The sequence below is a fragment of the Ricinus communis genome, chromosome 6, assembly GCF_019578655.1.
Source record: "Ricinus communis isolate WT05 ecotype wild-type chromosome 6, ASM1957865v1, whole genome shotgun sequence".
Taxonomy (NCBI): domain Eukaryota; kingdom Viridiplantae; phylum Streptophyta; class Magnoliopsida; order Malpighiales; family Euphorbiaceae; genus Ricinus; species Ricinus communis.
The window spans coordinates 23888295-23900183 of NC_063261.1; the positions used below are offsets into that span (position 1 = coordinate 23888295).

Below are 11889 nucleotides of genomic sequence, written 5' to 3' on the forward strand. Positions count from 1 at the left end.
TGTCCAAAATTATAACTTAAATATCATTATTAGAAAAGTTCAAAATATAAATTACCATTGTCTCCTCAAAATCATTAAAATCCCAAAGCAAGTTGGTAATTTACCAAAGATATATGCTGCTATCCATAGAATATACCACCTCATATATTCTAGAACTAGGATCTTCATCTTAAGATGACCCGACAACTTCATCTCTACCGTAGATACGCTGAAGCTCACGGGTGGCAGCTTGATATGATGCTGATAAGAAAAGGAAGATAGATAATTTTGTGAGAGAGTATATATTTACCTTCATCAAATCACATTCGTGGTAACTGTTAATGAGTTTTATGAAATCCTTTATATATGCATTACCTTTCCAGCTACGAAAATTCTTCTGATTAATTGGTGACCCAGTCACAGTTTGGATTGCTTCAAATAGCATCTCTTGTGGAGTGTTCTTCAGCTCCTGAACAACTCCATAAATGGTTTTTCCATTCTCAAAGTAAATGTGATTGTTGGGGTGCTTGGTCTTGCAGTTAGCATGACGCTCAAATTCATAAGCATTCAGAGCCTGCATGATGCATTTAATGTCAGGAAACTATCAGAATATTCTTTTATTGATTTTCATTAGAGCAGCTAAAACTATTATGAACTAATTACCTTAGTGAAGTTGCATTCCTGGCACCCACATAGATACCCAGCTCCCTTTATAAGTCCTTTAAGATTTTTCTGCCAAGAGAAGGTTAATACATTACAGAAAAAGCAAAACTTAATCAGTACAGAATAATGCATGTGTTCTCTGAACAATTCCACACATGATATAAGAATCTCACCTCCCTTGACCATGAAATATATTTCACAGGAACCCCATCAAGCATGCCCGTTGATAACAAACTTTTGACATTTGAAGGAAAGTTGTTTGGGGCGACCTTCTTAGATGGCCTTCCATCTTTATTCTTGGGAGTAACATCAGTTTTTGAATTAGCTTTTGGGACATTATTCTCAACTGGATCAGCATTTGACTGTACACAGTCTTCCTGACTGGGTACTTCTGAAGTCTGAGCTGAGCTCTGATTACCCACTAATACATCATAGCCACTGATGATACTGCCAGGGGGATTTGCCTCAGGTTCATCATGAAAGCCTCCAAAAGATATGCCATTGCTCTCACCCTTGTTATAATTGTGACCCATGGAAAGGATATTAGAATCCCCTTTGTCCTGGGCAGAACACATAGATGTGATGTTAGAATCTGCCTTGTCATAGTTCGCATCAATTGATATGATACTATCATCACCCTTGCTGTAGGAGGGACCCATAGAAATGAAATTCTCATTTGGTTTATCATAGGTGGGCCCCATCGAGATGAAGTTTTCGCTTCCCTTGCTAAAGGAAGGAGACATTGATATTACATTGCTAGCATCCTTTTCATATGATGGACCCATTGATATAAAATTAGCATCCCCCTTATCATAGGGTTGACCCATTGATAAGATATGGCCATTTCCCTTGGTATAATCATGACCGATCGATATGAAATTTCCATCTTCCTTGTTGAAAGAGTGTCCCATTGAAATGAAGTTGCCATCTTCTTTACTGAAGTTGGGGCCAATTGAAATCACATTCTTCCCCCTTTCATTATAAGCTGGGCCCAAAGATATGGAATCGGTAGCACCCTTGTTATAGGCAGCACCCATTATAATTGCATTTTTATCTCCTCTACTGTATGGGTGCCCCATGGACGCAGAAATGTCATTGTTAGAGTCCCTAACTTGATTGACTCTAACTTTTCGGATTCCACCAAAATTAATACCACCAGAGGCATCCTCAATGGAATGTGACATCGACAAACCCATAGAGGAATTGCTACCATAAGGGTCATTGAAATCCTTTCTTCCCATAACCATGGTCATATTTCCACCACCAGCAGAAGGAATATTTCTATCCACCATATTGACAGTGCGCACAGCCTCAGTCCCAAATAGGCGGTCACTGAATTGCCCAGAAACTGACTGAAAACTGGAAGCATTTTGCCATGGAGAAACATTCACGTGAGGAGTTCCCAAAACTGGCCTATTACCGACAGATTCAACTGCTTGCTTTTTGTTGCTGAACAATTCTGGTCCAGTGGAATCCATAAACCACTGATGGCCACGCTTCGGTTCAATTCTTGAGTTACTATCATAACCTGTCTCTCCATCAGTTAGACATCCAGTATCTCTTGGCATCCAAAAGCTTTTGTGCTGGAAAGACTGCCAGAAACAATAAAAATCGAATTGAACCATTGCAACTTTAACAAAACAGAAGTGGCTAAGAACACAAACTGAGAATTGAAATTCCAAAAACTATCACAAAGAATGAAAAAGAATTGGCATGGATATGAGACAATCTGACTCATGTCATCTCCAATCCCTAACCAACTTTTAAGTTAGAGAATAGCTGTGGATAGTATAATAGCCAGAGAAACGAAAAACTATTGCATTGGACACTCCAATTATGATGAATTTTAATTTCAAGGACAACCTCCCTATTCTACAGAATTAAACACGTCAAGTCCAAGAACAAAAATACGACACTCCAATTCTTTCTCGAAATTTAGGGACTGAGTAGCTGAAGTGAACAACCCCTCAACAATTGGCACGTAACAATAACACCGACTAACAGATCCATGGAAGGCCACATTCCAATTTCAAAGTCTAACTTCATTTATAAGATGATAGATTCTATTGTCAACTTATTCTTCATGTGTGTAACTTGTAAGTCCTCTTAATTATTATCTAACTAATTTCCAGCATCACTACAGCGACACAAGTCTATGGTTTGACTGAAAACAGGATGTTAGGTGCAGCAACAAAAAAAAAAAAAATCAGACATGGGAAAAAAAATCATGTGCATGCATCTGTGGCTTTACAACATATCTTTCAATTCCAGTATGAACACATTCCTCTACTTAAACAATAGTATGCCATAGTAGCAAATATAAAATCATGCTTGTGTCAAAATATATTGAGGTAAATTCACATCAGTCGCATAGATGTCAAGGAATTTCTTCACAATTAAAGGTGGATTGTTAAATAGAAAATGAGTACCGAAATCCTAAGGATACAAGTGTTCCATCCATAGTGCAATTAAACTACTCCTTTACAGCTGGAAATATCTAATTACAACTTTTTATAATACCATTTTAATATTTCAAGAATTTCGATGAGATGACTTAGTTGCCTTAAACAACGCTTCTCCTTCTTTATATTTTACATCATCTTAAATTGGTTCCTTTCCTTTTATGCTAGTTGGGATATTTTTAAAGAGTTCCTATATTGAAAATGCTCATAAATGTCATATTTCCTAATTAAATTAATCAATCATTTGCAAAGTAGGCATGGCATCAAAGAACAAACTGTAACGAACTTCAACATCCCACGATTTGTTCACATGTAATGCATTAATAACACGTTTTAATAACCATATCATCCTACTTGAATTAGACACCTAAAATTCTAATTTCCTCCGAATCCGTTCAGTAAGCTACTAATCACTCTTTAAAAGCAAAGCTTAATTATTGTGAGCCTGTTTCAATATGCATTTTATGAAAGGAAAACAAAAGGAAGCGGAATTGATAGCTAAATAAGTTTTAAAATATGGGAGAAACGGCAATTCATGAACTTGATATAAAGAAGGCTTATGAAACTAAATGTTGAGATTTCCTTGAATATGTCATGGAGAGGATGAGATTTTGGAGCCTAAATACATAGTTGGATTTAAAGATGTGTTAGGATTTCAATGGAAAGGGTTTAAAATCATAATGTAGGATCCCTTCCTTTAACTTATTTAGGCCTTCAATTGGTAGACAACCAAATCTAGAATCCTAACAATAAAAAGTTTAAGAAAGGCAATGAAAAGAAGGCATCAACTTTTTAAAGAGAAGAGATTCATTTTTGTCAACAAAACCTCCTCCAACCTCCCATTGTATTGTATATCCCTTTTCTCCTCCTATATTTAATGGCTAGTATCTAGAGAATGAACAAGACAATACAAAGGGAGAAGCTTGAATGCATTCAAGAAGTAAAAAAGAGGAGTTAGGATACAACTAAAGGAGAATAGGGTGATCAAGTAGCTCATTTTCAGAGATGAGAACACACAAGGAGTTCCCTTATTCATCCAAAGCACTTTTGAACAAGTCATTACGGAAGGTTAATTATAAAATATCAATTGTGGTGGTATACTAATGCTAATTTGTATAATACAAAGCATTGGATTTTTGTACTAGGGTGAGTTTCCCAAGGGTGACATCGGGGAAGTTTATTTTAGAGCAAGAGGATTTTTTTTCTCCTTTATGCTTTTTGAGTCGAGGAATGGGGAGTTAATTTCATTTGCACGTAATAAATATGTGATAATCCCATATTTGGAGAGATGGGATCATGCAATTTATTCCTTATTCATTGAACGCTCTTTTAAGTAGGTCATTATGAAAAATCATTCAATAAGACATCAATGCTAGCTATGTATTATTGCTTATACATTAGCTTTTTGAACTAAAAATATATGCTCATGCAGTGAAGTTATGGCAGTCAATTTCAAGGTGAGAAGTTTTCTTTTTCTCTCTTATGCTTTTTGAAGCAAGAAGTTCCCTTTCAATATGACAATTTGTGGAAACTTCCCTCTTTCTTGAACCTTCTTTTGTTGGATAAAAATAAATAGATTTCGGTTAGTTCATGATTGAATCAGTAGAACAAAGATACTACCAAGATAGGATAATTGGCTAAACTTTCAAGATTGACATTTGGGACCTTAGTCAATCTATAAGGAGGAATAAGCTAGCTAAATGATCGCCAACGCATTTCAAGGAGAATCAACGAGCTCTGGCTCCAGATCAGAAAGAAAATATGGTGTTAAGTCTTTTTTTTAGGACATCAAGCAACAATTCGCAATTTAATGAGAAGCTTCAATTCCATGGAGAAGAATTTGAAAGATAAAAGGTTGTATCTTAAATATCTTTGATATCAAGTCTTTTACTGTAAATTAAGCAATAATTCCAAATATGTTGATAAGCTTAATTTTAATTTTTCCACATAAGCGAATTTGGAAGATAAAGGCTCCCTCTAAGGTAGTTTTCTTCAGATGTAATATAGCAAAGGAGAGGCTAACAATTTTCAAAAGGAAGTAAGATAACATAACGCCATCAAATCAATGAGGCATCTTTCAATATTATTGGAATTCAATTAGATAGTTACAAGATGTTGCATACTCAACGTTTGAGCATTTCCCTCGTAGACATGGATGATTAGGCAAAATCATTAGCTCGAAGAGATTCTTTCGCACATGAACAAAAGAGAAGCACTTAAATTTTGATCTTTCAAACGAGCGTCGAGCAAGGAAATGGAATTGATAGGATAGCTCTAAAATGTTGCATACTCAATGTTTGATAATTTCTCTCATAGACATGGGTGATTGTAGGCGGAAGAGCCTCTTTCGCATTTGAGCAAAAGAGAAGCACTTAAATTTTGATCCTTCAAACTAGTGTCAAGGAAGGAAAGGAATTCCTTCAAAAGGAATTACGAGTCTCTTCCATTCTTAGACATACAAAAGTGTGAATCATAATTTTGATCTTTAGATTTTGAAATGGACTTCATAGATGAACAAACTGTTTTGGATTTATAGATTTCTTTTTGCATAGACAAGCTAGCTTTTGTATGTGTTGGCAATTGGTACTCCTTCCGTGTTGATTACAACCTTGTTGAAAGAAGAAAAGCAAGCACATGCTCAATCCTTTGAGACAACCATTTCCTTCTAATCAAGCAAAGAAGCATCTAAAGCTAAGTTAGATGACATAGCATATTCCAAGCAAGCAACATGAACAGATTTGCCTTTATCACGCAATATACAATGTACGTCATCTCAACCTAATCTTTTTCTTAATTTTCCTTGTATTGTTTACAGTAATTCATTCTAGCTTTACAAGCCAATAACATTAACTTGCATGCTCAAGTTATCTCGGTAATTACTTGCCCTCTATACCAAAGGCCTTTAAGGGAATACATGGTCGTAGTTACAAAGCACCAAAACATTCCTTGATTAATCGTTTAGGATCTTGGAAACATTTCCAATTCATCTCCAAAATGTTTCAGGTTTGTTTTTGTAATTAAGGAAAATCAGAAACCAATTTCCTATTTGAAAGGAGTTTCCTAGAAAAAAATGGAAATGGAAAATCAACATTAAGTAGACGTCCTTCATGGAGTATGTGTTATTGTTATGGAACTTGGGCACTTATATTTCAAGAGACTTGATTCCTTATTTGATATCCTTAGAAGTATTTTTCTTTTAATGATTCGATTCGTTTTTGTGCGAGATAGGGCCTTAGCTTAGGAATTGCATATGCAATCTTAAATTTAGCACATTTTACATGGAAGATAATAATCTCCATAAACGACCATAGATGTAATGCTAACTTACCTTTTATATAGAGTTGCCACACTATTACTATCGTGGTAGTATTTGAGTGGATATGTTTTGTCTTAATTCTTAAGAGCAATTTCTTTTGCCATGTTTTGGAAATTATGTGAAGTTGATTGATGAGGCTATAGGTTTCAATTTTTGTAGTTCCTCTTTTTGCTTATTTGGATGGATGTGTTTCGACTTAGTTTGTCAAAAGCATTATTTTTCTTTGCCATGTTTAGGACTCCAATAAAGTTGATTTATAAGGCTATAGGTTTCTATTTTCATAGTTTCTTATTTGCCCCTCCAATACACCCCATTTACTAGGTTCCCTTCAAATAAATATATTGTTTAAATGTAGCATGTTTATAACATGCCTACTTGGACCCTACGAAAAATGTTTGACATATAGGAAATGATGACAATTTAAGGTGCACTAAAGTGACGGAGGGTTCCATTAAGGATTAGATGATAAAACTAGCACCATCATCCTTGGATACAGTATATCACGCCATCAGGAAGCTATGTTCTCTTTGGAGTTCTTCTTATAATATCCTTTGTAACTAGACAAATTACCATTGAACTTCTTTAATCAATTAAGCTACATGCCTATTTAGGTCTTCAATGAGATATTTCAGCAAGTCCATCCTTGAAAGAACATTGGCGTTCATCTGATATTTAGAAGCTGAATACCGAATTTCCCAATTTCATAGCAAAATATTGAGATGCCTCCCTCCATTGATGCACATAATTCCAAAGCGATTGAAAACCAGTGGAAGTAAAGTTGGTGGTCGGTATATCTTAGGAGGTATAAGGATTGGCAATTAGGAGTCACAAATTGGCCTTTAGACTCCCATCACTAGTTTGAAGTGTTTGAAGACCATTGCTGGTGGAGTAAAGAATCAAAATCAGTCATTTGCGATTAAGTTTCAACTAAGAATTGAAAGTTGAAATTTCAAAAAATTAAAGGTTTGAACCTCCCAAGGCCCATCTCTAGCTGCCAACAGCTAATAACTAACTACTACAACCAATCGAAGAAAGCCTAAACTTATTAAAGACTATCGCCTAAACCTATAAAAGACTCTACTCAATAAAATCATGAGCTGGATAATATTCTCAGAGATAGATTTCTTCCTAAAATTGAACTCTTTATGTCAAAAGACATGTGCATAGGCAAAGTGCTTTTTTCATCAGATTTTTTCATCTTTAATTCAAAATACATTACTTTCCTTTAATTCACTCTAAAATGAGACATAACTCCTACAGAGTCTTTGTGTAAGAGTTTTTTGCATGGCCACTGTTGAACCTGCATATATCTAATTAATCACAAACAGAGCATGATCAAAAAGCATAGGGTGCTCAGAAATCATTCAAACTGCTCAAACCAAAGGTAATTGAGCTGATTCGAACTGTAAACCGTGGTCTTTTACTAAATGGTTATTTGGTTTGGTTTGGATAAAAGTATAAAGCGCAAGTTTAGTCTGGTTTTATTAAATTTTTCATATAATTAATTAATATATATCTTTCACAATAAATTGACATAATTTTAGAATTTCATTATATTTTTAATTTCTTTTATATAATTAGAAAATAAAAAATGAATAAAAATTTGTTGTAAATCAGATCTAAAATGAAATATAAAAAGTGAGTACAAAAACTGCTTAAACCTATCAAACCGCCCAAACCAAACCTAAACTGCTTATATATAACTTAGGTGGTCTGACTACTTTTCACGGTTTAATTCTGTTCGAACTTTTTTAAGGGCACATTTATCGGTTTGGTTTGGACATCCTATTCAAACCGAACCAAACCATATACACCCTAATAAAGAGCATCGTCTCAGCCTCTAGATATCAAGGTTTAATGATCTCTGTGATTCTAAATATATTATTTATACCCACGCTACAAAGGATAGCCAAAAATCAATCCCATTCCTCAACAGAATAAAATTGCAGTTGCAACATATATAGGAAAGTAAAACAGGAAATCAACATCAACTGAAGAAACTAATACAGAAAATTAAGATTATCATCCATTATTTATCTACTCACATGCACTATGCACTACAGAGCATTGCGATCAGTTTGTTATACTCAAAAACTATTATCAACCAGCGGCTTATCAGTTATCCGTAAAACATTTAACTTGTAAATAACAAAGCAATATATTCTGAGTTCTATAATAACAACAATCAGACTTCAAAGATAGAAAATTCAATGGAAATAAATTGCAAACAACATTCATAGAAAAGCTTTTAATCGTAGCAAAATGCTTCAATAAAGAGTACCATTTTTTTTTTCGCCGAGTCGACAACAACACCAGGTCTCTTTAACTCGATTCACACTCAAAATTGCTCCGATTGTTAAAACAGTAGGTCCTTGTCACGACGCCGTTTTGCTAGTAGTAGTAGTAGTAGAAGCCACTTATAAACATGATCAAGCTGCAGCGGATAGCCATGCAAAGCAAAAACCTCAGCGTTTTAAATTAAGCACAAGAAAAGGCAAAAACATTACAATTAACCTTCTGATCAAACAAAACATGCATTTCATAATCTACAGAGAGAGCGAAAAAATGAAAACTCTCCAGTTGTAAGAATAAAACCGCATTTCTATAGAGTAAGGCAAAGAAAGAACTGAGAAATTGAAAGCTCAAGTGTTGGAGGTTTAACGGAGACTACCTTCGCCGGAAAGATCGCCGGAGAATTATCCGGCGCGAATTGAAGTGTTTTGTTTTGTGTAGTTTTTATAAATTTTATGTTGTTTCTTTCTCTCTTTTTTTCTTTAAGAGCAGAAAATGACTTGTGTTTGAAGAGTACTAGATATGAAAGGAAAGAGAAGAGAGATACACTGTGATACTTCCGGAGTATTGCTGTTTATGGTGTGTTACATGGTCACCGTCCACGTGGATTTTTATTTTTGTTGAGGTGGGTTTGAGACCGTTGAAAATTTTGACTAATTTGGACAGGTGATTTATGGTAATGTTAAGGTGTAAAATGGTTTTGAGTGTATGTAATTAAGGTAAGTACAGTGTAAGATATGTTAGCTACGTGGTGCCCTCTTATTGGTTTGTTTCGGTGGGGTTATCTGGTGGATCAGGGCCACACTACAAGTTTTTTATTTATTTATTCTTTTTCTTTTTCAAGAAATATTCTTACCTTATAATTGAACTAAAGAAATAAAAATTAATCTCTCTATAATATAAGCTTTCTAAAAATAAATAATTTTAATGTGAATTTGGCCTGATTAAGATTAATTTTTGTTAATTGCATTCAAAATTATGTATTATTATAGTTTCTTAATTTTAGCTACAATGTCGAATTCAAATACACGAGGATTTGAATGTTAAATTTGGTATGAAAATTTTAAGTTCAATAAATTACAGGCAATACTAAATTTTTGTTTGCAGAAAATAATTTTCTCTTTAATATATTTTTTGGCATTTAGTTGTAATATTAAGAATTACTTAAAAAATATTTTTTAATATTTAACTAGAGTTTAGATTTTTTTTGAAGTAATAATATATACTATCATGTCTCATACGTATATTAGACTTAATTTCTTGAGCCTATAAAAGATAATGAAGAAAGAAACAAAAAATGAAATTATATTTAAAAAAAATTATAAAATTGATTGTTTATATGTCTTTATTTTTATAAAATATTTGAAGTCTACTTTTCATTCTTAAAATAGAAAGTTATTTTTCGATGTTTTGAAATAATTTTTCTTTGATCAGCAAACTATTTTTTTTAACTTATTTTCTTTTAGTATCCCAAACATTGAAAAATAAGAAGAAAAAGAAACAAACAGAGCCTTTGTGTATAATTAAAATCTCATTATTTAAGTTGAATTAAAAGAAAAAAATAAACTCGATAGAATGCATAATAATTCTAAATAAATTAACAGATAGAGTAAAATAGTTTTCTAATGAATTTTCTTTTATATATATATTTTTATTATACACTAAATTGATAAAAATAATTTATATTTATTAATTTTAAATAATTAAATATATACTGATAATCTAATTTAAAATCTAAATCAATATATATATATATATATATTATTCATAAATTCACTATAGTGTATATATTTATTATAAATAAGAATTATTTAATTATTATCGTTATATATCTTGCATTTTGAGCAGCTTCTAATTTATTTTATTTTTTTCAAAATGGCTTGTTTTTTAAGAAAAATGTGAAATTAGTCGAATCCTAATTTTCATAGCAGAATTCAGCAATTTCCCATTCATGGTTCTTTTTTGGATACTTTGTTGTTCATAATTGTCTAGAAAATCTAAAAGATAAAGTAGTGAGATAAGTGGACATTTAATTACAAAACTAATTGATTTTTCATATTTGGGAATTTGGTGAGGGACAAAAGTGGACTTTCCACTTGGCAAAAGGCACATGACACCTTAGATTAATTTTGCAAGCATTTCTTTGCGTAATTAGTCAACTAATCTAATCACTAATTCTAAATTTTTTTCTTTTTTCTTTAAATTTTATTTTTATGAAATATATTAGAGAATAAATATTAATATAAAATATTTTGTGAGCTGTGACCCATTTATGGCAGTTTTTTTAAGAAAAGAAACTGTGGGCAAATTTTACCATCAAATTTCTCCATTTAGACAACTTGACTGCCTAATTTCATAAAATTGTTAATTAATTTCCATCAAAAGAATCTTAATGCAGATTTCTTGCAGTATTTAGACTTAAAACTTTGGTAATAAAGGTTAACCTGCTAAAAAGTCTAGCTGACAAGTATTATTTTCCTAATGGGTCGAAACAATTTTTTTTTTTTTGAGATCAGTTGAGTCCTTCTTTCGGAAGAAAAAAAGAATCGGGACAAAATCGATGAAACGAAAGAGATCTAAGTGAATGGAAAAGAAAAAACAAATGATGAATTCTATTTTCACTTTAATGAAAGATGCTATAAAAATAGACCACTTTATGAAACTTTTTATCTGGATAAAAATCAAGAAAATTCAAAATTAGAAATATTGATAATAAAAAAAATCTTATCTAATTTGAAAAACCTCCTGTAACTATTTTTCTTGACTCGAACTGTTGGAATCATCTATTACGATATATAAAAAATGATCAGTTTGAAAATACTATATATATTTAAATAATAAATATACATATAATAAATATATTAAAAATTAAAAATATATAATATCAATTCAATTTTTATTAAGATCCTAAACATTTTAGTATCACAATTTTTGAATTTAGACAATTAAGAATTTCATTTGAAGCCTTAAAGATATTTCTCTTCATCTTGTACAAATTTCTACATACTTGAGAAGAGCTGTCATTGAATGGAATATGCCTTTAGGTTCAATTTTTATATACCATTATGATAATAAGTCACCTAATGACAAAAAAGAAAAAGATATTAACTTTTACTAACATTTTAAGTTTATCATAAACTTGAGATTATATCAATTAACCATATGGCTTTCAATTTT

The 11889-nt window shown here is 32.2% G+C and overlaps 1 protein-coding gene across 1 annotated transcript; it reads right to left on the bottom strand.

Moving 5' to 3' along the window:
* LOC8265992 lies at positions 1-9251 on the bottom strand. Its single transcript, XM_048375820.1, has 6 exons — positions 9092-9251; positions 8702-8854; positions 816-2234; positions 643-711; positions 355-553; positions 1-240 (listed from the first exon to the last, which is right to left on the bottom strand). Exons 2-6 carry the CDS (start codon positions 8702-8704, stop codon positions 170-172), a joined length of 1761 nt encoding a protein of 586 aa, XP_048231777.1. The 5' UTR covers positions 8705-8854; positions 9092-9251; the 3' UTR covers positions 1-169.
* Positions 9252-11889: the final 2638 nt, after the last annotated feature.

What these genes read in the sequence shown, in the direction of transcription:
- LOC8265992 (XM_048375820.1), bottom strand. An exon ending in ATATTTCATGGTCAAGGGAG is followed by an intron (nt 712 to 815) that starts GTGAGATTCTTA and finishes TTCTCTTGGCAG; the next exon opens with AAAAATCTTAAAGGACTTAT. An exon ending in AGGAATGCAACTTCACTAAG is followed by an intron (nt 554 to 642) that starts GTAATTAGTTCA and finishes TGCATCATGCAG; the next exon opens with GCTCTGAATGCTTATGAATT.